This window comes from Monodon monoceros, unplaced genomic scaffold (assembly GCF_005190385.1).
Source record: "Monodon monoceros isolate NGI ecotype Baffin Bay Population unplaced genomic scaffold, NGI_Narwhal_1 Super_Scaffold_17, whole genome shotgun sequence".
Classification (NCBI taxonomy): Eukaryota; Metazoa; Chordata; class Mammalia; order Artiodactyla; family Monodontidae; genus Monodon; species Monodon monoceros.
Window position 1 is genome coordinate 12,753,035 of NW_021703773.1, and position 25,371 is coordinate 12,778,405.

General features: G+C 38.7%; 1 protein-coding gene across 2 annotated transcripts in view; it reads right to left on the reverse strand.

Annotated features, from left to right (window-relative positions):
* Positions 1-16,475, reverse strand: part of TNKS (tankyrase) — a 177,642-nt gene extending 161,167 nt beyond the window's left edge. The window contains exon 1 of one of the 2 annotated variants that reach the window (XM_029226259.1): positions 15,775-16,475. In XM_029226259.1, coding sequence (XP_029082092.1) covers positions 15,775-16,447 — 673 coding nt within the window. In that variant the 5' untranslated portion in view covers positions 16,448-16,475. The remainder of the gene's footprint in view (positions 1-15,774) is intronic. The other variant, XM_029226260.1, reaches the window with a different exon arrangement.
* Between the last annotated feature and the right edge of the window lie 8,896 nt (positions 16,476-25,371).

Below are 25,371 nucleotides of genomic sequence, written 5' to 3' on the forward strand. Positions count from 1 at the left end.
ATATATATATATATATATATATATATATATATATATATATATATATAAAATATCTATTTTCCTGACAGAAGAAATAACAGAAAGTAAGTTGGGAAAGATAAAAAGGTACTTGGTGACAGATGAGACGTGTTCACTGTTCTCTCAAAAAACATTAGGAAAAACTTGAACCTAAAATATCAGAATAGCCTGGTTACTTTCTTAAGCATACCAAACCACCTCCACCCCCATAAAAGCATTAAAAAAAAAAACAATGACAATAAAATTACTTTCAATGAAACAAATTTCAGCCATGACACATTTATACAATAGCTGTAAGGTTCCTAAAGTAACTTTTCTTTCCCAGCTAACAAAGTCATCATTCAGCAATTTAATACCAGTAGTTCTAGATATCCGTGAGCATCTCTAAAGGTCCATTAAACACAGTAACTTATAATTGTACTGAATTAAAAATTAATAAATGATGTTGGGAAAACTGGACAGCTACATGCAAAAGAATCAAACTGAACTACTTTCTCACACTATATACAAAAATAAATTCAAAATTGATTAAACACTTAAATGTAAGACCTGAAACCATAAAGCTGCTAGAAGAAAACACAGGCAGTACGCTCTCTGACATCAGTCTTAGCAATAGGGATGTGTCTCCTCAGGGAAGAGAAACAGAAGCAAAAGTAAACAAATGAGACTACATCAGACTACAAATTTTTGCACAATGAAGGGAACTATCAACAAAATGAAAAGGCCATCTACTGAATGGGAGAAGATATTTGCAAATGATGTATCTGATAAGGGGTTAATATCTAAAATATACAAAAAACTCATACAACTCAACATTAAAAAAACAAACAACCCAATTTTAAAAATGGGCAGAGGACCTGAACAGACATTTTTCCAAAGAAGACATACAGATGGCCAAGAAACACATTAAAAGTTGTTCAACATCCCTATTCATCAGGAAAATGCAAATCAAAACTACTATGAGCTATTAGCTCACACCTGTTGGAATGGCTATCATCAAAAAGACAACAAATAACAAGTGTTAGTGAGGATGTGGAGAAAAGGGAACTGTTGTGTAGTGCTGGTAGGAATGTAAACTGGTGTAGCCAATATGGAAAACAGTATGGAGGTTCCTCAAAAAAACTACCATATGATCCAGCAATTCCACTTCTGGGTATTTTTCTGAAGAAAACAAAAACACTAAATCAGAAAGATATATGCACCACTATGTTCATTGCAGCATATTCACAATAGCCAAGACATGGAAGCAACCTAAGTGTCCATCAACAGATGAATGGATAAAGAAGGTATTATACACATACATATACACACACACACACACACACACACACACAGAGGAATATTACTGTGCCATAAGAAAAGAAGAAAATCTTGCCATTTGTGACATGGATGGATGTAGAAAGTATTATGCTAAGTGAAATAAGTCAGACAGAGAAAGACAAATATCGTTATGATTTCACTTACATGTAATGTAAAAAACAAAACAAATGAACAAATATAACAAAACAGAAACAGAGTCACAGATACAGAGAACAAACAGGTGGTTGCCAGAGGAGAAGGGAGTTGGGGGATGAGGGAAATTAAGAGATACAAATTTCCAGGTACAAAATAAATGAATCATAGGGATGAAACGTACAGCATAGGGAATACAGTCAATAACAATGTAATATCTTTGTATAGTGACAAATGATAACTGATTATTTTGTAATATATAGAAATATCGAATCACTATGTTGTGTACCAGGAACTAATATAATGTCATGAGTCAATTGTATTTAAAAAGTAAACAAGGACTTCCCTGGTGGCACAGTGGTTAAGAATCCGCCTGCCAATGCAGGGGACGCAGGTTTGAGCCCTGGTCCCGGAAGATCCCACATGCCGCTGAGCAACTAATAAGCCCGTGCTCCACAACTACTGAAGCCCGCACACCTAGAGCCTGTGCTCCGCAACAAGAGAAGCCACCGCAATGAGAAGCCCGCACACCGCAATGAAGAGCAGCCCCCTCTCGCGGCAACTAGAGAAAGCCCATGCGCAGCACGAAGACCCAACGCGGCCAAAAATAAATAAATAAATGAATGAATGAATACATAAATAAATAAATAAATTTAAATAAATAAATATTTTTAAAAGTAAACAAACTCATAGTAAAAGAGATCAGATTTGTGGTTATCAGAGACGGTGGGGGGGTGGCAGGAGGGGGAGCTGGATGAAAATCGTCAAAAGGTACAAGTTCTAGTTAATAAATAAGTACTAGGGATGTAATGTACAACAGGACAAACAGAATTAACACTGCTCTATGTTATACATGAAGAGGGTAAATCCTAAGTATTCTCATCCAAGGAAAAAATATTTGTTTCTTTTCCTTTTATTTTTTATCTATATGAGATGACAGATATTCACTAAACTTATTGTGGTACTCATTTCATGATGTACGTAAATCAATCATTATGCTGTACATCTGAAACTATATAGTGCTATATGTCAATTATATCTCAATAAAACTGGAAGAAAAATAATCTGAATCACACCTGTATCTTGGCTGATGTGCAGGAGGCAGCCTCAAAATTAGGAGTACCTAGCAGAGCAGACGCCTCTCAACATGATGGGTAATTCTATTAACTTTTTTGTACAGGCCTATCTTCTAGTCTTTTAAAGTTTTCAGTTTTACTACTTTTTATGAAGGGAATTATATGCCCCAGTATTATGTTCTAAGCTGGGAGTTGGGGAAAGTCTTGAAAGTCTTGTGATATATTCTTTAAAATGTCAAAGGTTTTCTATACACTGGGTTAAATTTATGCAGTCCAATATACACAGAACTGTAGGTACCTAATAATAGATTTCTGCTTACTTTATAAGAAATGTTCTATGACAAAGAAACATGCATTTTCTACTTAACATTAGTCATAATTGCTTCCTCTTCTAACTCTATTAGCCTTTAAATAAAGAACTATTTTACACTTCATTAGATCAGAAGTCATGGTTAAGACTTATAAGAGTATATTCCCTGTTATTTCTAAAATAACAGTTTAGAAAACAAACTACAAAATGACTTCTATAAAGCAATGACGTTGCATATATTTTTCATTTGTCAAAGGTGGACTCTGACCAATTAATTTTTCCATTTTATAGAACCTGATTTAGAAAGGAAAACACTTATACTCAGATAAAAGAAGTATTTCATTAGCAAACACAGTTAAAAATGTGTTTTTTCCAAAAACACTGGGAAATCACCAGAAGCAAAAGGGTACAAGACAAATCCCAGATTCCAGCTTAAAAAAACAAAACAAACAAAAAAACACTGTAAGAAATCATTCCTCCTTGGGAAGAAAAAAAAAAATGGTTGGGTGCCATTGTGGGAAGAAACATGAGCTTAATTGCAGAAGATCAGTTATCCTGGACAGAAGACAGGCCAGAGGAAAGTGATCTGTGTCCTTTTCACTCCTCAACATTATCACATTGTCCCCTGTGCTGTGGAATATGAAAGCAGTATCTACAGCACACCTCTAGCCAAAAGAGAAGGGGTAACATCAAGGTAAAATACTGGAACTTGGCTGAGGTGGGAAGCAAAGTACAGGCGGACTCCCAATTAGGCAATTACACGACAGTGATAGCACTCACCTCGTGTAATTGCTCAGTGAAATCCTCAACAACTACGATGTAACCACCATCCAGAGCCTCTCTACCCTGAGGCATGTCCCTATTTGCCTCAGACCACGTGGAGAACCAAAACCTAGAACACAGGTTTTTCACCAGTCCTAAACCGGACCCCCATCAAAACTCATCCTCCCAAACAAATGCAGTATTGGCCCAAATAGTTGTTAGTTCCTAGGGAATATAAGCTCACAGCAGAAAATAATAAGATGTCTGAGGAGTGCAAGTACCATGAAAGAGCAAATAAAAGCAGAATTAACAGACCAAAAAAAACCATTTAAAATTGGCATATTAAATGTTGCTAGAGAAAAACTGGAGAATACTGAAAACACGAGAACAAAAATCTACCAAGTAAAACCAACTGGAAATATTATCATGAAAAATATAACAGGAGAAATAAAGAATACAATAAATTGACTGAATAATAATAGAAACAAAGGAGAAATTCCTGAGGAAAAACTGGTAGAAGAACTTCGCAAAAAAATTCTGAAAGGGATAAACAGAAGCAGAGAATGAGAAGAAACAGGTAAGACAGAGGATTGGAAGAGAGGAAAGATATATGTAGAAATAATGACAGGATGTCTCATAATTAAAGGAAAATGTAAAATTTCAGATTAATAAGGGTTCATGAAGTACCAAAGAGAATGAACACAAAAATGCAAATTCCTAGACTACTCCAGACCAACTGAATGAGAAATCTGGGAGTGTGGTCTAGCAACCTGTTTTAACAAAGCCCTCCTGGTGACTCTGATGCAAAGTTTGAGAACCATAGCTCTAGTGCTTCTGGAAGTTTATAATCCTCTGAAAATTACATGTAAAATTTGCTATTTAAGTATATCTTTCTGGGGAAAATGTCCATACCTAGTATCAGATTCTCAAAAGAATGTTAACAAAATTAATATATATTTGTATTAGCTCCACAGTTTTCAAAGTGTGGTCCATGGTCCCCTGGTGATCCCTGAGACACTTTCTGGGGGTCTGAGAAGTCAAAACCATTTACAAAATAATATTAAGATGATTTTAGCTTTCTTACTGTCAAGACAGTTATAGTGCAAGATCTTATAACATCATGTGTTGGACATTTGGAAAATGTACTCATGGTGCTCATGATGGTGCAAAAGCAATGGTAGGTGAAACTGCTGGCATCTTGGCATGAACCAAAACAGTGGCAGCAAACTATACATTGTATTCTGTAGAGCTGACATATATGGACATATATTAGTCATTGAATTTTTCACCACCAGGCCCTCACAGCTTTAAAAAAAAAAAAAAGCCACCAGTTTCACTTAAGAATGTCCTTCATGAAAATGTAAATATTAATTTTATTAAATTCCAACCCCTGAGTATGTATCTTTTTTAGTATTCTTGTGGCAAAATAAGAAATACACATTAAGCACTTCTGCTACACACCAAAGTATGGTTGTCTTGAGGAACAACACTTATGAGACCATTTGAGCTCCGTCTGACCTGTGTATTTGGTAAACATTTTCTCAAGAATGAACAAAGTGAGCCTGTCACCTCAAGGAAAACAACAAACAGTATTTGCTCCCAATGATAAAATGTGAGCTTTCAAGCAAAAAATGAGAATTTTTTAAAACTTGCATCTGCCACCATGAGCTTAAAAGTTTCTCGATACTTAAATGTGTATAGCTATAAAATCCATTTATATAAGATAGACCAATGGATTTCATTTCATACATAACAGAGTATGAAAAATTTATTGATATGGCTTCAGATTCCACATTGCAACTAACCTTTAAGAAACTACTACTTGTCAAGTCTGGGTGTAGTATCAAACAAAAAAATCTATGATTATCTGAAAATGCTATTAAAATATTCCTTCCTTTCCAACTACATATCTGTTTAAAGCAGGATTTTCTAAATATACTTCAATATATGTAATAAAGCACAACAAATGGCATGCAGAAGCAGATGAGAATTTGCCTGTCTTCTATTAAGTCAGACATTAACGTGACTAGCAAAGTGTAAAGTAATGCCTCTCTTCTCATTAATCTTTGTTTTAGGAAACAGTTACTTTTCATTGAAAGTGTGATTTACTCTAACATAGAATAGAATTTTTTATTTTCTCAGTTTTAATTCCTAATATAAATCTCCATCAATATAATATATATAAACAAAAACTCTTTCAATTATTTTTATGTGTAAAAGAGTCCTGAGATCAAAAGTTTGAGAACTACTGCATTTTGACTATAAATTTTTGCAAGGGCAGGAACTGATGCCATTCCATCATTTTGCTCCTTACAGCACTTACATTTATTGAGTTGTCATTGAACCACTATAAAACCTTAGGATTCATGCCAGATTCCTGAAAAAAGACCAAAGGGGGGAAACACACTATGAAATTGTCTCAATGACTGTTAATTAAACAAGCTGCATGAAGTTCTTTTGAATTTCCATAAACACCTCATGAATACTTAGTTTCATACTGCCAAAGAAGGACGACAGTGACTCTCAAAAATGTGAATTAACAAAAGAGATGAAAGGGTATCCTCAACGTAGCACTGCTAAATATGCTACTTTCCATATTTCACGTTGGTAATATTAAGAAATGAGTTCTCTCTAAGGACAATAGAGAGACCATAATGCACACTATGATAGACATCCATCCCCATTTTTAAAATTTTAATTGTGGTAAAATACCTTTAACATAAAATTTACCATCTTAACCATTTTAAACTATCAGTTCAGGGGCATTAAACTTTCAAATTGTTGTGACTCCCATATGCTTTATTTACTGTTCAAAATGGTTTTTTTCTTGACTGCTTCCATGAATCAAAGCATACAGCAGCTTATCTTTGAGATTTTTTAACAAATTTAAGTAGTTTTTTAAAGAAAGGAATTGCTAAGATATCCTTCTTCCATTAAACTACGAGGTTCTTCGAAGATTACTTCCAATCACACTTTTTATGTTTAATTAGCAACTGATCAAAAGATCAGAGTCCAATATTCTATTAATCACAAATGTTCCAACAGCCTACTTACTAAAAGCATGGTCTCGATCAAATCCTAGTCATGTTTTAAGAGAGCATCTATATGCAGTTTTGCTTTATTTTAAATGTCTAGGAAAAAAGCTAGGGGAAAAGATGCCAAAATGACTGTTATTAGCTGCACTGGGGTAGTGAGATGATGAACTACTTTCTACTGAACTTTCCAAAATGTGTACAATTACTTATATTTTCAGAAAACAAATTAGAGAAGGCAATAACAAACTGTCAAATAATAAAATGACTCAAAAGAGTTGATTTCTTACTGCTACCAACTTTCTATTTGAGTAGGATTACCCAAACAATTTTAGGACACTCTTTAAATCTGGCTCCATCACTTAACAGCTATGTGACCTTAGACAAGACACCTGAGTCTCGGTTTCTTCATCTGTAAAACAGAGTTAAAACCCATCTCGTGTGATTGCTGTAAGGATTAAATAACACAGGGAAAGTGCAAAATTCACTTGAAAGCTTTTTTGTTGTTATTTTTATTAGCTTTTACTATTATTTAGCAACAATATCAATACTAAATTTATTCGTTTATATGCCAACAGAGCAGTAAAAGCACTCTGATGACAAAGAACTAGACTAATATATAAGAATTACCATTTATACATTTAAGAAAGACAGAATATCAGAAATCAGAAGTGTTAACTTACAAAGTTCATCTGCTCAAATATTTATAGAGCACATACCATGAACATTTCACTAAACTAAACACTGAACTTCTCCTTTTACCTCAAATTTATCTGCTTTCATAAAATTCTAACAAGGTAACAGCTACACTTTCCTAATGTTAAATTGTGTGGACCTTTTTTGGGGGGGGAAGGGCAACCAAGTTTTTGATAGCTTGCTAAAAGTTTTTTAATTAGTCCAAAAGTTTTTTTGTTTCTTTCTTTCCAAAAGAGAACATTTTCCTGCAAAGCATAGCTTGGCATCTCTTCTCAAGATACTAGAAAAAAATAGCTAAAATGTAGCTATCAACTGTAATCCCATGTCATTTCTTTCTTAAAAACCCATTTTCCATTGTCAACATGAGAACAACCTGAGTTTTGGAAATGGAGAACTGTATATCTTATTTATTAACAAGATGGATGAGAACATCAAAATGGTTTCTATGGTTGGTCGATATACCAGAATGAAGGCATCTGATCTTTATGGCTCATAATATACATACATATATCCTAGTTCTTCCAAAGCATTACAGCTGGGCATCAGGAGGTTTAGGTTATTTTTAAACCATACCTGATGATACAGGGACCTTGGCTTCAAAGATCTGGTCAATCAGTAAATTTAAAACAATTATTTTTCTCAGTTTGTAGTTAATAAATATTGTCTGCTTCATGTTTTTTTAAATCTACCACAATGAAAAAAGTTGCAAGTCCACACAAACAAACCAACAAACATCTGCCACCAACCATTAGTTTAGTGTTCTACTGAAAAGGCAAAAGGGGGAGGAAAATTTACATCACTTTATTTCCCCTTTTTCTACAATTAAAACAAAAATGACAAATCTTAACTGAATAGGGAGCTGTTACATTCCCAAAAAAGTCTCAAAAAAAAAGGTTTACGCTCACACTACTTTAATTTTACACACAGATTCCTGAACCAACAGGCAAAACAAGTTGACAAAGAACCCAGCAATTCACTGCAGGGAAAAGCAATCCTGAATATCTGATGAAGCCTTAAAAGGAAAACCCAGTAGGCACACAAAAACAAAACACTCATAACTTTCCTCAATCACTCAAAATCAAATGATTTTTAGAAAATGAACCTCAAAGTTATCTTGAGCACCTAGGCTTTAGTATAAATCCCCAGAACACCAACACTACTCAGTTCTTATTATGAATCCACATTGATGATACAGGTATTAGGCCCCCCAAGATCAGAGCTACATCCCACATTTCTGAGTGTTCCTGTCAGAAGAATAAACATAGACCAAAGTAACTTCAAGTACCCTGACATACAGGAAAAATAAGAATTTAAGAGGCTCTTGTGTCTTCAATCGTATCTCACACATATTTTACAATCAACTACCAGAAACATTTCTTTGTCCATAAAGCAAAAGCAGGCTATTAAATACATTTAAGAATAAGCTACTGGGCTTCCCTGGTGGCGCAGTGGTTGAAAGTCCACTTCAGGGGACATGGGTTCGTGCCCCGGTCCGGGAAGATCCCACACGCCGCGGAGTGGCTGGGCCCGTGAGCCATGGCCGCTGAGCCTGCGCGTCCGCGCTCCGCAATGGGAGAGGCCACAACAGAGAGAGGCCCGCGTACCGCAAAAAAAAAAAGAATAAGCTACTCTAGTGTTTTCAACTGCATTTCATCGCAAGACTCATGATGATGCTGATTCCTTCCTAAAACCTAACACTAAAATAAAATACATTTTCTTTGCATGATTTACATTCCTTGACCACTTTTCTTCTCCTGGGCTCTAAGCTTAAGATACCATTTTTTAAAAACATATTTACGCTCACAACTTGGTCCTTAAAGATATGTATTCTATTCTCCAGATATATTTCTCTGGCCTTTTAACTGCCAAAGAATCACATCTGGTTTGGAAGGAAGGCACACCTAGCCTGCGATCTATTCAGTTCCTTGGGAACAAAAGGGATGCCCCAGGGGAGGAAAAAAAAGGCAGGTGACTAAACTTCTTGTTATTAAAACTTCTATGTAAACAGACTATGAGGAAGACATCTTAACTATAAAATGCCCTTAGCACAATGCCTCTGGTAAAGGCTCTCTAGAAAGTGGCATGTAGGCTATATAAACTAAGATATAAAATGATGTTTCATAATTTAAATGCTACTACTATAAGAGATGATCCTGCAAACCTTCCTGCGAGACTTCATCTATTCTAGGTCAGACCTGCATGTCCAACATGAGGAGGAAGGACAAGGGGAGTTACCCTCAACATCTCAGACCTCTATTTTTATCCTTGAAATTACTTAGCAATTAATTTCTGTAAAAATGAGCGGTAGAAAAAAAATGAGGTCAAATTCCATGTAAAGTTCTTATAAGAAGAATCTGAGCAGAAAAAGCATCCCTATAGACAATATACTAGAAGAAAATGCCCAAAAAAGACAAAATTATGCTCTACTATTTCAATATTAGCTAAAAGACAATGTGAAAATGATGTAAGATATGAAAAACTAGCATATGTGTATTAGAAATAAGATGACAGAACTCAGAAAATAATTCAAAATAAAAGAAAAGGTTATTCCAGAAGTAAAGACTAAACAAGAAGGAAAACAAAAATGAAAAAAAAAATACCACAGACAATGTCTTATGACAGGGATCAGCGAACTACAACACTTGTGCCAAATATGGCCACTACCTATTTTTATAAATAAAGTTTTATTGGAATATAACAATACCCATTCATTTATGTATTGTCTATGGATACTTTCATGGCACAAAAGCAGAGCTGACCAGTTGACACAGTTTAAAGAGAGACCACAGAGGGCATGAAGCCTAAAATATTTACTGTCTGGCCATATATAGAAAAACTTTCCTAACTCCTGCCTTATGAGAAATGAAAGGTAAAAGGGGAAGACCTAAATAGACATTTCTCCAAAGAAGATATACAGATTGCCAACAAACACATGAAAGAATGCTCAACATCACTAATCGTTAGAGAAATGCAAATCAAAACTACAATGAGGTATCACCTCACACTGGTCAGAATGGGTATCATCAAAAAATCTACAAGCGGGGCTTCCCTGGTGGCGCAATGGTTGAGAGTCCACCTGCCGATGCAGCGGACACGGGTTCGTGCCCCGGTCCGGGAAGATCCCACATGCTGCAGAGCAGCTAGGCCCGTGAGCCATGGCCGCTGAGCCTGCGCGTCCAGAGCCTGTGCTCCGCAATGGGAGAGGCCACAACAGTGAGAGGCCCGCATACCGCAAAAAAAAAAAAAAAATCTACAAGCAATAAATGCTGGAGAGGGTGTGGAAAAAAGGGAACCCTCTTGCACTGTTGGTGGGAATGTAAATTGATACAGCCACTATGCAGAACAGTATGGAGGTTCCTTACAAAACTAAAAATAGAACTACCATACAACCCAGCAATCCTACTACTGGGCATATACCCTGAGAAAACCACAATTCAAAAAGAGTCATGTACCACAATGTTCACTGCAGCTCTATTTACAATAGCCAGCCATGGACACAAGCAACCTAAGTGTCCATCGACAGATGAATGGATAAAGAAGATGTGGCACATATATACAATGGAATATTACTCAGCCATAAAAAGAAACGAAATTGATTTATTTGTAGTGAGGTGGATGGACCTAGCATCTGTCATACAGAGTGAAGTAAGTCAGAAAGAGAAAAACAAGTATCACATGCTAACACATATATATGGAATCTAAAAAAAAAAAAAAAATGGTTCTGATGAACCTAGGGCCAGGACAGGAATAAAGACGCAGACGTAGAGAATGGGCTTGAGGACACAGGGAGGGGGATGGGTAAGCTGGGGCAAAGTGAGAGAGTAGCATTGACCTATATACACTACCAAATGTAAAATAGATAGTTAGAGGGAAGCAGCTGCATAGCACAGGGAGATGAGCTCGGTGCTTTGTGACCACCTAGAGGGGTGGGATAGGGAGGGTGGGATAGGGAGAGTGGGAGGGAGAACACAAGAGGGAGGGGATATGGGGATATATGCATACGTACAGCTGATTCACTTTGTTATAAAGCAGAAACTAACACACCATTGTAAAGCAATTATACTCCAATAAAGATATTAAAAATAAAATAGTATAATCAAGGACCTTGCAAGACAATAGAAAGTACAGAAAGATTCCCACTCCAGGACTGAAGCATTGACTCATTTTTTTACCCACTGATGGGCAACAGTTTAGAGGACATAGTGTTTTTTTTTGTTTTTTACTAGAAACTACATTTGTACAGTGAAGTGGGGGGAGGAACAAGCATGGACATGCTGAAAAAAATCAGGAGAAAAAGAAGTGAGTCAGGCAACCTCTACATAGTTAAATGTGTGTTGATATAGAAACCACTCAAATCAAAAGAAAGCATAAAACTGCCCTACATATTTTGCTGGTTTTGATACTGAAGTACCTCATATTACATGTCCTAATTCAAGTCATATGTTAATTAATGTTAACCATTAAAGTTAACCAGGAAGCCTATTTCAAAATTTCTTCAATTTAAAGTAAATACCGTGAAATTTCAGAATTCAATGCTTCGTTAAACCTTTTTTTTTTTTTTTTTAAATAAAGACGTCATCTGAACTTTTCTTTAAAAAGAGACGTCATCAGGGGGATTGGTTGGGAGTCCGCCTGCCAATGCAAGGGACACGGGTTCGTGCCCCGGTCCGGGAAGATCCCACATGCCGCGGAGCGGCTGGGCCCGTGAGCCATGGCCGCTGAGCCTGCGCGTCCGGAGCCTGTGCTCCACAAAGGGAGAGGCCACAACAGTGAGAGGCCCGCGTATAACAAAAATATGTCACTACTAGGAACTGAACTCAGGAGATATATCGTTCTAAATTAATGCTATTTCTAAAGCTTTCACTACTATCCTTTGAACAATAGAAAACCAGGGTCAAGAATCTTAATTGTAGAAGAAAAAGTCTTATATAAACTCATCAACAATAAAAGACTGGATCATTTTGATATGGCTATCTTAAGAAAGTATTAGAAATAGTACTTTAAGAACCTGTATCAACAGCGGAAACTGAAGACTATGTTTCTAGTTGTGGATAGGGTGATTCCATTATTAATACTGTCTCTAAGCCACGTTTTAAACTAATAATTATCACAATCCACAGTGAGATAGAAAGGATTCTTAATTCTGCTGCTGGAAAGAATTATGGTTAAAAAAAAAGCATAAGGATTTAAATATGAGTATGAGTTCATACCACTTCAGAGGGTCTTAAAAATGGTTTCATTTCACTCTATAGAACTACACTTATATTTAAATGGAAATAAAGGCATTAATTAACATTCTTCCTTCCCATCTTTGCTTGGCTAGCTTGGACTCATCCTTTAAATCCCTGTTTTAAACAATCTCTTTAGAAAGACTTCTTCTTTAAATGATCTAAAATCAGGACAAGAGTCCTTACTGCCTGCTCCAAAAGAGAGTATAGTGTACTTTTCCTGTCTCTCTAGGTTATACACTTTGTGGGGTTTTGTTGTTGTTGTTATTTAATTTCCCCCCGCTAGACTGAAGCTCCATAAGGGTAAGGAATACCTGCCACTTGAAAATTGTGTCCGTGTTTAACACCAACCTATGATAAATAATAAAAGATTCGTGCAACAAAAGAACTACAATTTTTAAACCTTTCCATCCAAGGGGCTGTACCAATTTCCTATCTTTAAAACAGCTCTTCCATGACATTCAGTGACTAGCATTCTAACCAACTAATAGTCAACTGAGAATTACTTTTAATTATCCAGGCTACACATGATGGAGAAGACTAGATTTAACAAAGCTTTAATGCTTTAATGCTAGGAACACAAACATGAAAGCATGGTAAATTGACTACAGGGTGTTGTGCATTTAGACCATGGAGAGTTTTACTGTTTTTGTTCTTTTTTCCACACTGAAGTAAAAAAAATTATTTTTTTTCTCTAAAAAAGCCAGTTCAAGATTAGGTTCTCATAACTACAACATAATTACAGGGCTGTTTTACTGTTTGTCTTCTAGCTTATCTGGGTACACATAAAACTAAAACAGAATATAAAGTAACTATTGTGGCAAACAGAATATGTGATTTGGGAGATAAGCACTATTTTATGTGTGACTAATCCTAAATAAGTACATTATTACCCAAATTAATATAACTAGCTATCACCTGTTAGTGATGACTTGTAATGCAATATTGTGAGAAATGACAAGATCTGTGAAACAATGTGTTAAAATAGTCAAATATGGAATAAAGTCTGCAAAAGCAAAAGGTCTCGTTTCATTCATTATAGATCCATCATTTGGCCTAAAGAAAAAGAAATGATTTTTCATCTAAAATAAGCAACACCGTGAGCATGCATCTACTTAAATGGAAGCCTGTTTATGACTCAGTTCACTACATTCCTAACAGTAGTGGCTACATTTCAAGAATGGACCCAGCCATCTAATAATGATTTCCTGTAAGTGTTTCTCATATTGTTGATCATGACTCATTAATGGGATCACAAACAGCATTTGTAAGAAAGGAAATGGAATAGGATATAAAATATCAGAGTGCAACACATGTAGCAAGGGATAGAATTGTTTCCTGAAATTTTGACTCAGTTTGTGTGTGGGTGACAATATACTGCTAAGTATGGGCTGCAAAAAATAAAATGTGTGAACACTATTCCTGGAGTATATGCCCCCAATTACTTCTTCCCCCCAAACACTGCCAAAGTAGAAACTCCATCAAAATTACTCACAAAAAAGAAAAGTGACCTTAAACTTGGTATGTTATAATTGTTTAAACTTGATTTCACAAATTCTAAAATCAAAGTTTAAATCCAGGTTCCACTACTTCTAGTGAACGTGGGCTTATTTAAGCAGTATGTGCTCCACTTGTGTCATCTATAAAATGAAGATAAAAATATTTTCCAAGTTGTGGTAAAAATAAATAATGTATTTAGTAAGTTTAACATATGCTTTACCATTAACAGAAAAAACTGAAGGAGAAACTTAGCAGAAGTAATCTTCAGGGTATTACCTCTGATGTTTGTGTGTGTGTACGTGGTGCTTTTTCATTGTATATATTTCTATACTACATTAATTTTACAATGTACATACAACATATACATTTTTAATGTAGCGTTTCTAATGTATATAACATTACCTTTATTTTTTTTAATTTATAAAATTATTTATTTATTGGCTGAGTTGGGTCTTTGTTGCTGTGCGCGGGCTTTCTCTATTTGCAGAGAGAGGGCGCTACTCTTTGTTGTGGCGTGTGGGCTTCTCACTGCGGTGGCTTCTCTTGTTGAGGAGCACGGGCTCTAGGCGTGCGGGCTCAGTAGTTGTGGCCCGCAGGCTCTAGAGGGCAGTCGCATGGGCTTAGTTGCTCCACAGCATGTGGAATCTTCCCAGACCAGGGCTCAAACCCGTGTCCCCTGCATTGGCAGGCAGATTCTTAACCACTGCGCCACCAGGGAAAGCCCTACCTTTATTTTTTAAAATATCAATAGTAGGTATCTAGGCAGTGAGATTATGGTCCTTTTTGTTTTATATTTCTCTGTATTTTATAAAAATATGTTATGTGTTTCTAAAAGAAAATAGTCAACTACTTGCTCCAAAAAAAAAAAGACAAAAGTGTGTAGTGCTCCAGTGTTTAGGAATTAGCATTCTGGGGGGAGAACTTACGCGCCAGATGCTTCTCATTAAATCCTCACACAACCTCAGTATATCACTTTTGCCCAAGAGAAAATGGAGGCAATTGAGATAAGGTAAATTGTCTGTTACAAAACTAACAAACAAAACAAACAAACAAAAAAAAAACTAACAAACAGCAGTGTCCATAACTTCAAAGCCTATATTTCTTCCGCCATCACATAATGCATCCAAATAGTCTTCTCCAGTTGTTTCATACAGGCACCTTTCGATCTACCCAACTGGACTGTAAACTCCTTGCAAAAGGGGGGAAAGTTTCACTAACTTCATTTATGTCTCTCATTGGCCCACTAAGAAGACTACGATAGCTACTTCTACACTTGTCGAGTTACATTAAACTTCTTTTGGTCTACACTGTCCTCCTGGGACCTACTCTCGCAAAAACGAAATAAACTAGCAAACAAACGACAAAACTACTCTAAGACTGTTCAGATCTAACTTTATTCCTGCACACTCGTAACTGAAAAAGTTTAAGTATACCCATATCCTGAGTAACAGTAAAGGAGTTTGGGGATGAGTACAAGGATCACTGTGCAAACACTAAAAAGAATGGATTCACACGTTCCCCTACCACGCCCCCCGTTACCCAGGCACCACCTAAAGAAAGGAACCTCAAGTCTTCCCGAGAAGTGTTGAAGAACCATAACCACGCCCCCATTGTTCCATCATAATAACTTGTTTTCTTTCCCGACCCGGACCCCCGTCCCCAACACCAAAACCCTTAATAAACAATTCAAAGTCTCTGACCTGCAGCGAAGTGCAGGGGAGAAGACTTCCGGCCGGCCATGTCCTTAGCATTCACGTTTGCCGCGTCCACCAGCCTCTTTACCCGGGACACGTCCCCATTGCGACAGGCCTCCAACAGTTCCCGGAGGGCCCCGCTCACTGCTGGGACCCCTGGCCCAGGTCCTGCTGCCCCAGGTCCCAATGTTGCTGTGGTGCTAACTCCGGCCGCCTCGGGGCTCTCCGACAAGCTCGATCCGGGGGAGGATGGAGAAGAAGATGAGGAAGAAGTCGGGGAAGAAGAGGACGACGGTGAATTGTTACTGCCACCGCCGGCTGGGCTGGGAGCGACCCCGACGGCAGATGAGGCAGGAAGAGCCGGGACCACGGGAGCGGCGGTGACGGTACAGACTGTGCTCGTGGTACTGCAACAGCTGGTACTGTCAACCGGGTCCGGGGATCGGGGCCTGTCGGGCGGATCCCGACTGCCATCCCCCTCCGGCAGCGCTAGGCCGTGCCGCGGGGAGGCGAAGGGGGCCAGGCCACCCACCGTAGGGGAGGCTGGCGTGGTCCCCGGGGCCAGGCCGGGGCTGAGTGGGGGGGGAGGTGGCGGCGGCGGCGCCGAAGCCCCTGGGGCGGGCTGGAGCTGCTGTTGATGATGGTGGTGATGATGCTGAGAGCGACGCGACGCCGCCATCTTCAGACTCCCCCAGCACTGTCACTGCGGCAACGGCCCCACCGCCCGCCCTCACTTCCGACTGCTGGACCAATTAGCACCCAGCGCACAGGAAATGATGCTGGGAGCGGTGGGCGGGGTCAGAGAGTGGGCGGGAAGTATTGGGAGCTCCGAGAACCGCCGCGGAAGGGGGCGTCGCCCTGTAGCTGAGGGGCGGGCTTTGTGACTCCTTGGCGGGCTGGCCGGGGAGATTTGAAAGCTGGAGCCATCCTAGGCTTAAACGGGAAGCTTTTCCTGCCTTTCTCACTTTTCAGCCTGCTTACCTTGCCCTGTTCCGTTCAGTTGCCAGGTCTTCTTCAGTCTTCCTTTTCTTGCTCCAGAGCCTGCTATTGAGGTGGAACTCTGTGCAAGGTATGTGTCGTTTATCAAATATCAAGTGCCCTTGTCTGAAAAATGGCCTAGTATCTACCTCACAGAATTGTTAGCGGGATTAAATGAGCTAACATATACAGAGTGCTCCGTACGTTAATAAAACACAACTATAATTAGCCCATTGGTAAATTTTATTTGAAATGCAGACTTTTTCCCCTCCCCGTCCCCCCCAGTTAATCCCTTGGTCTCTCTATCCCTTCTCTATGAGACTTCTCACTTTATGTATTGTACTTCGTTAATATCCCATTTTAAAATAGTGGTTCGGATTGCCAGGATTAAAATTCAAGCTCTGTCGTGAACGATTGGACAAACTATTTAACCCCTCTGTGTCTCAGGTTCCCCTCTGCAAAATGGAATTCATAGTTCAATAAATGTTAACTATTAAAATTGTGGGTTTTTTCTATTCTATTATCTCTGTACTTTTATTTCTCACCTTAAGCTTGACCCAAATAATTACGAATATGTTCCTTTCTTTTGAATTCTTTTTAGCTGACCTTCTCATGTCTGTTCCTCTCATCCCTCCTCCCTCCCCCTCCCAAACTAAGGTAAAAACCTGACTGCTCTCCATCCATCACTCACCTTCAGAAGCCATTCTTCAGCAATTACTTTATCTCTTTTTCCTCTGCCTATACCTACTTTTTTTGTCTACCATCAAAAGAAATGTACCAATGAATGGGATAATCTCAGTAAGGTCTGCATTTCCTGCCTCCTGTTTAATAGTAAACTAGGTATTTTGGAAATTTAGACAAACAGCATTATTCCAAGAGAGTGGACACAAATGGAGCTTCTGTGTCTTAAGAAAAACCCAAGATTTAGATGGGTCAAGTAGAAATTTCGCTTTGCAAAATACCAAACTATGTGATAAATTTTTCTTTCACATGTTCATTATGAAATATAAGTGTGATGCTAATATTCCCATCCACATAAATAGGTAAGTTTCTTTAGGACTACCATCTAAATACAACAAGGTCAGGAACATAATATGAGTGACATTTATTGTCATCTAGTCTGGGGTTGCAGATTATAACTCTAACATTATCCATGTGTTTTATAAATTTGTGCTATTGTTCACATATTGACAAATGTGTGGCTGGATAGGAAGACTCCATCGGTGTAACTAAAATCTGTCCACAACACACATTCTCCTGGTTTTGAATCATAATGCACAACAGAGGGTGGCATTGAGGAGTGGGGGTGAATCAACATGATGCATTAGATGCCCATAACTCACCTTGTGCCCCCTTGACTATGACCTTCTCCCTGAATGGGAAACATAGGAATTATCTCACTGGGTACCCTGATGGCCAGTTACTCATAGATCACAAGAAGTAGTAATGTTCACCCGAATTCAAAATGCATCTAGCATGTCTGTTTATCAGTACAAAATAAATTTTAAAGTTTCTGCTGGTTGAGATAAAAAGGCTGAATTGCCTGAAACTATTCTACTGGTAAACTGTGTCTGAAAATGCGTTCAATCAATTGGAAATTGCTTTTTTCCCCTCCACTGGAAAGTAGTAAAAGTACTTAACATTAAGTATTTATAAGGTTTGGGTTTATATGGACTAACGTTGAGCTCTAAACATGAAAAAGCAGATACCATTACCTGATCTTTTATAGCTAAACAATTCCATGAGGGATGCACTGTACCCTCGTGAAAAGAGCAAAGCTTATAGTAAAACAAACCTGGGATTGAATCACATCTCTAATGATTACTAGTTGGCTAGTCTTGGTAGATATGCTTCAGCTCTGTCATTCTAAAATTCTGATTTTACTGTAGCATTGTCGTGAGGATTAAAAGTCCTGGGTGTTTTGTAAGCACACCTTGATTGTTAGTTTCATGCTCTAACATGTCATACATAAAGTGTTAATAGCCACTATCGGTAGCTGTCTCCTCACAACTTCCTTTACGACAAAGATAATGACTAGAAATAAATAGCCACTATTTTACATGTAACAGGAATCTTAGGCAGAGAAAAATCAGGTTGAATTGTTTCTTCATCTGAAAATTCAAGATTTCATACGGGCCCTGACTGTTTCCAATAATTGTTGTAGATCAAATTTGTGTAGCATCTTACCATTTTCAAAAATGTTTTCAGAAAAATCATGTCCAAGTGGTATAAAAATGTGAGCACATAGCACTCTCTTAAGCCATGTTGTTGATACAAAGGAAAGAGCCACCAACTCAAAGGTCACTCACCTTCTGGACCGTGTTGTGATGTTTGTTTTTCCCCCAAAGGACACACTTCGTAAATTACACAATCGTGAACTTGTGCAGTCTCCATATTTCAATTAGACTTGGTGTGTTTATTCCATTCATATGCTTCCCAGTAATCTGCTCCACATTCACGTTGACTGGTAGTGGCTCCAATCTACTAAGTCCACTTATTGTTTGATGCTCTGTGCAATGCCTCTTCTGCAACCACAGCCCAAGCTAAAGCTATAGTTTGGCTGAGGCAGTGCCATTTCCTCACCTGGGCCTTAGAAAAAGATAATGTTATCCTTATGTCATTTAATGCCCATGGTGCCAAAGGGCCAGATATCTCTATGAAGATATTACTACTAAGCTAAGAGAATTTTTAGCTGAAGTTTCATCCAGAAACCCAGGAGAATCTTTTTTTGTAAAGCTATAGGTGGGCAATAATTCCAACAGCTGCAATCATGCCAACCACATTGTATCAGAGAAAATTTTATTTAAAAAGCAAAGCAACTATTACAAGGCAGGAAAATTACAGTAATTTAAAGATCCCCTATATATTAGTTTATTAGCATCCCCCCCCCGGAAATTTTCAGTAGCTTTATATGTTTTACACAGGGTCCTCTGCATGTTGCTCACAAGACATCCGTAGTCTGCCCTTTTGATAACTTGGCTTTTCTCCGAGTATGGTCTGTACACTTGGGAGGAGTATTGAGTTGAGCCAGGAGTGTTAGTTCCAGGCAGAGAGGCAATATAAATATAAGACAGTAGTTAAGAATGTGGATTCTGCATTTAGACTGCTTGGATATGAATTCTAGCTTTGTCACTGGCTAGCTGTGTGTGATTAAAGGATGGCCCACCCTATGTTCTAACAGGGATAAATAAAAACCTACTTGCTGTACTTTAAAAATGGTAAGCTAGCTTTCCCACCCAAAGCATTTCTTGTAAACGTTTTTTCCACAAGTAATTAAAATCGTACATATATACCTCATTAAGGGTTAGCATGTGGCTTCCTCACTCAAAAAAGATAAATACCTGGTCATAAACAAGTTTAGAAAAGTTCCTAAGTTCATAAACATGTTTAGAAAAGTTCCCAAAGTTCTGGAATATATTGATGAGGAATGATATAACTAGCCAATAATGCATATGTAATGATGTAATATGAAATGATGGCTTACGAAACTTTGCATGTAGCCAATCAGAATAGGGCTGATGCCGCTGCTAACCAATAGATTGTGAGGCACACCTGGAGGGCTCAGCCTCCCCAGTCAGAACACAGGGCCAGCCAGCCAAGCCTTGTTGAGTGTTGATTCCTGCGACTGTCAGGGGTTGCAGGCTCTCACATAGTGATGGTGAGCCATCTCTTACCTCCAGTGGAGATTGGAGCAAAGAACTCTGGGAGCAGAGATCACCAGACCTACTGGCTGGAAATAAGTGGCAGCCGAGGGAGCGAGAGGCACTAGTCCATCCCAGAACAGGATTCCACCCGCTTCTCCAGGCGCTGACTCCTCTTGCCTGCTGGCATCGTTTGGCTTGTTGAAGGAAATAAATGAGTGAAACCTGTTTGAGTTAAATGGTGTGTGTGTGTGCAGTTTCTCTTGTTGCGCATTCCTTCATATCGTCTTTGTTTTGAAGATGTTGCTCAAAATAAAACATTGAATAATCCAGAAGTTATTCAACCTCTGTAAACCCATCTGCAAGGTGGGGATATTAAGAGTTGTGAGAAATACATGAGTTAATATATGCCACGTGCTTAGAACAGCTTCTGGCACATGCTAAATGCTATGTAAATGTCAACCATTATTATCAAAAACTGGAGAAGGCCTCTGGTATGGGACATTAAAGGCTACCTGGGAGACAGCACTGGTTTTGCCTGTCTAATAACAAACAGGTTCCTTTTCACCCAATAATGTTGATATGCAGCCTCTTGTACATACTTCTTTTTTCACAGTGTCTTAAAGGAAGGTCTAATAATCTTGGGAACCGGAAGGGGAAAGGCAGCTATTCCCTCCTGGCTGTAGTCATGATGTGTGTGCTGGGTGCAGTGGCGGGTGGAGACTCTGCAAAGAAGGGATGCTCAGCCTGGAACTTTGCGCATCTCTCCCTCAAAACATTCTGTCCACAGTACTGAGAAACCACAGTGGCTATAGTGTGGGAGTCCACCATAGCCCCCTCAAGGGAAACCAACACAGCCATGGTTCCTGAGGTCAGTGACAGATGGATGTCTGCAGAAATCTCCCACGGAAGTTGAGCTTACCACCATAAGTCACCAAATACATGAGAGGGGCCTACAGCATGAGAGAGAAAATGCAAACCCAACAAATGAAAGGCCCTGTATCAGAGAAAACAGAACAATCCAACATTCATTTTTATATCCAAATAATAGTGCCCCAAAGATAGCCATGCCCTAATCCCTGGGATCTGTGAATATGTTACCTTACATGGCAAAGTGGATTCAAGGTTGCAGATAGAATTAAGACTGCTAATCAGCTGACCTTAAAATAGGGAGATTTTCTGAAAAGACAATCTAAGGAATGGGAGAAAATATTTGCAGAGGATGCGACTGACAAGGGATTAATTTCCAAAGTATACGAACAGCTTATAAAGCTCAATATAAAAAAAAAACAACCCAATCAAAAAATGGGCAGAAGATGTAAATAGACATTTCTCCAAAGAATACATATAGATGGGCAACAGGCACATGGAAAGATGCTCAACATTGCTAATTATTAGAGAAATGCAAATCAAAACTACAATGAGGTATCGCCTCACACTGCTCAGAATGGCCATCATCAAAAAGTCTACAAATAATAAGTGCTGGCGAGGGTGTAGGGAAAAGGGAACCCTCCATTATTGGTGAGAGTGTAAACTGGTGCAGCCACTATGGAGAACAGTATGGAGGTTCCTTAAAAAACTAAAAATGGAGTTACCATATGATCCAGCAATCCCACTCCTGCACATATATCCAGGAAAGATGAAAACTCTAATTCAGAAAGATACATGCACCCGGATGTTCATAGCAGCACCATTTACAATAGCCAAGACATGGAAGCCACCTAAATGTCCATTGACAGAGGAATGGATAAAGAAGATGTACATATATGTAATGGAACATTACTCAGCCATAAAAAAGAAAGAAATAATGCCATTTGCAGCAACATGGATGGACCTAGAGATTATCATACTAAGTGAAGTAAGTCAGACAAAGACCAATATCATATGATATCACTTATATGTGGAATCTAAAAAACTGATACAAATGAACTTATTTACAAAACAGAAATAGACTCACAGACATAGAAAAGAAGCTTATGGTTACCAAAGGGGAAAAGGGGAAGGGAAAAGTTAGAAGTTTGAGATTAACAGTTACACACTGCTATATATAAAACAGATAAATAAGGATTTACTGTATAATGTAGGGAACTATATTCAATACCTTGTAATAACCTATAATGGAAAATAATCTGAAAAAAATGTATATGTTATATAACTGAATCATTTTGCTGTACACCTGAAACATAAATCAGCTATATTTCAATTAAAAAATAAATAGGGAGATTTTCCTGGATTATGTGGACGGCCTAATGTTATCACAGGAGTTCCTAAAAGTGCAAAAGGGTGGCAGAGAAGGAGATTGCAGTGATGCAATGTGAGAAGGACTCAAGCAGCCATTGCTAGCTTTGAAGATGAAGGTAGGGAGCCACAAGCCAAGGAATGTGCGCAGCAGCTAGAACGTAGAAGATGAGGAAACAAATTCTCCCTTAGAGCCTCCAGAAAACAGTGCAGCCCTGCCAACGCCTTGATTTGAGCCCAGTGAGACCCCTGCCAGATTTATGGCTTGCAGAACTATAAAATAATAAATTGGCGTCATTTTAAGCTACTAATATGTAATAATTTGTTACAGCCGCAATAGAAACTAGAGGGCATTGGAAAATCAGATGGTATGAAGCCCCTTGCCTATTTTTCCACATGACAATAGGCTGAAGTTGCATAGTTGCTGCTACTTGGTATCGCCAGAGGGCAATTGTTCTCTACCATTCCTTTTGTTGATTTACATCTAGATGACTTTACTCAATAAAGACCTGGCCTCTATAGGCACGGGAGTGTTTTCTAAGTGCCAGGTGCCATACCAGGAAGTGATTACCAAAATGAATTAGACATGGCCCTCAACACTGAGTGTTTATGGTCTAGTGGGGGAGATAATGTCAACACGATGTGAGTGCTCCAAGGCCAGTACATACAGGGTGCTCTGGAAACACGAAGCAGCCTGTAACCCAGCCGTGGGTGAGCACTCAAGGAGGGGATGGTGCCATGTCTCAAATAATAAGATCCTAGCTTCAAATAGCAGCAGTATCACTGTCACTATACGGTACTCACTACATATCACATGTACATGACCTATAGTGCGTTATGTCTTAAGTGCCTTATCTTCATTAATTCATTTAATCTTCCCAGTAACTCTACTGTTATTAAATGCATTGCACAGATGATAAAAGTGAGGAACTGAAAACTTAGGTTGCTTGCCCAAGGTCACAGGACACTTAATAGTGTGGAGTCACCATTTGAAGCAAGGTGTTTTGGCTCTGGCGCCTGGGCTTTTAACACCTACCCTCTACTACCTTCTATAATAACTCCAGGACTTTTGCTTGGATGCCAGGAGTGAAATTAATGCCTTTGCACACAGTCAGACCCAAGTCTCTTCTGGAGCTTTATCTTGCCCTGATTTGCAGAGATACTAGTTCTCTTCAAAGGTAAAATAACTCCCTTTAGCCCCAGTGTTTTCACTGGAAAAGTTTCTAAGAAATGGCTGTGCTTTAAGGAGGCATAGGAAGTAGCCAGACAGGTAGATGAAGGAAGAACAAGGGAATCCTTGCCCTCTTCTTTTCTCTGTGTGTATGTACTTCCTGGGTAATTCCATCCATACCCACGATGCTAATAACACTCATCAGGTAGTCACTTTTTTTTTTTTCTACGGTACGCGGGCCTCTCACTGTTGTGGCCTCTCCCGCTGTGGAGCACAGGCTCTGCACACACAGGCTCAGCGGCCATGGCTCACGGGCCCAGCCGCTCCACAGCACGTGGGATCCTCCCGGACTGGGGCACGAACCTGCATCGACAGGCCGACTCTCAACCACTGGGCCACCAGGGAAGCCAGGTAGTCACTTTTTATTGAGACATTTAAGGTATGTCAGGTTAGTTTTAGCAATCATTAAGCTCAACCACAATGAATGAAGCAGATTTTATCAGGTTAACCAAATTCTTCAATGTCATCTATCCATCCATTTGGTCATTCATCAAATATTTTTGTGTGCATACCAAGTGCCAGGCACAGTTCTACATTCTGAGAATATAGCAGTGAACAAAACAAAACTTCTTGCTCTTGTGAAACTCATATATCCACCCAAGAGTCATAGACAATCAGCAAATAGGTAAAACCTATAGCCTGTAGGATGGTGATAAACAATGCTACAGAAAAAATGGGAGCTGGGGAAAAGGGTGATGGAGGTAAGGGTTGTAATTTAAAGGAGCAAGCATGGGTATATCTGGGGGAAGTGCGTTCCAGGGGAAGGCAGCAAAAAATACAAAGGCCCTGGGACAGGAGATAGTTGGCTTATTCAGGGAACACCAAGGAAGTTCATGTAGCTGGAGCAGAACGAATGAGGAGGTGAAAAGAAATAGAGTCGAAGAATAACAGAAGATCAGATTGTATTATAAAGTCATAGCAGAGCTGTATTGTAAGTGAGATGTTGGGCACTGAAGGGTTTTGAGCAGAAGAATGGCATTATCTGACCTCTATTTCTAAAAGCTTACTCTAACTGCTGTATTGAAAACAGATTCTAGGGTGGAAAAGGCCATTAAAATGTAAGAGATGATGGTGACAAGAAAAGAAGTAAGAATGACTCCAAGGGTTTACCTGAGCATCTGGAAAAAAAAAAAAGTTGCCATTTATTACTTGGGGAACAGTTAAGGGAGAAGATGAGGAGTTTGTTTTTGGACTTGTTAAGTTTAAACTTGTTATTAGGCATTCAAGTGTAGATAGTTGGGTATATGAGTCTGGAGTTCAGAGGAGAAGTCAGAATGAAGATATAAACAAGTGAGTCATCAGCATATAGACAATTTCTAAAACCATAAAACTAGATGAGATCACCAAATGAGTCACTATAGCTAGAGAAGAAGTCCAGGGACCAAGCCTTGAGGCATTCCAATTCCACTGCTGAGAGGAGCAGGCAACGGAATAAAACTAGTAGAATGCGATATTCTCGACACCAATCAAGGAAGTGATTCAAGGAGGAGAATAGTAGATCAAATTAGAGACCTC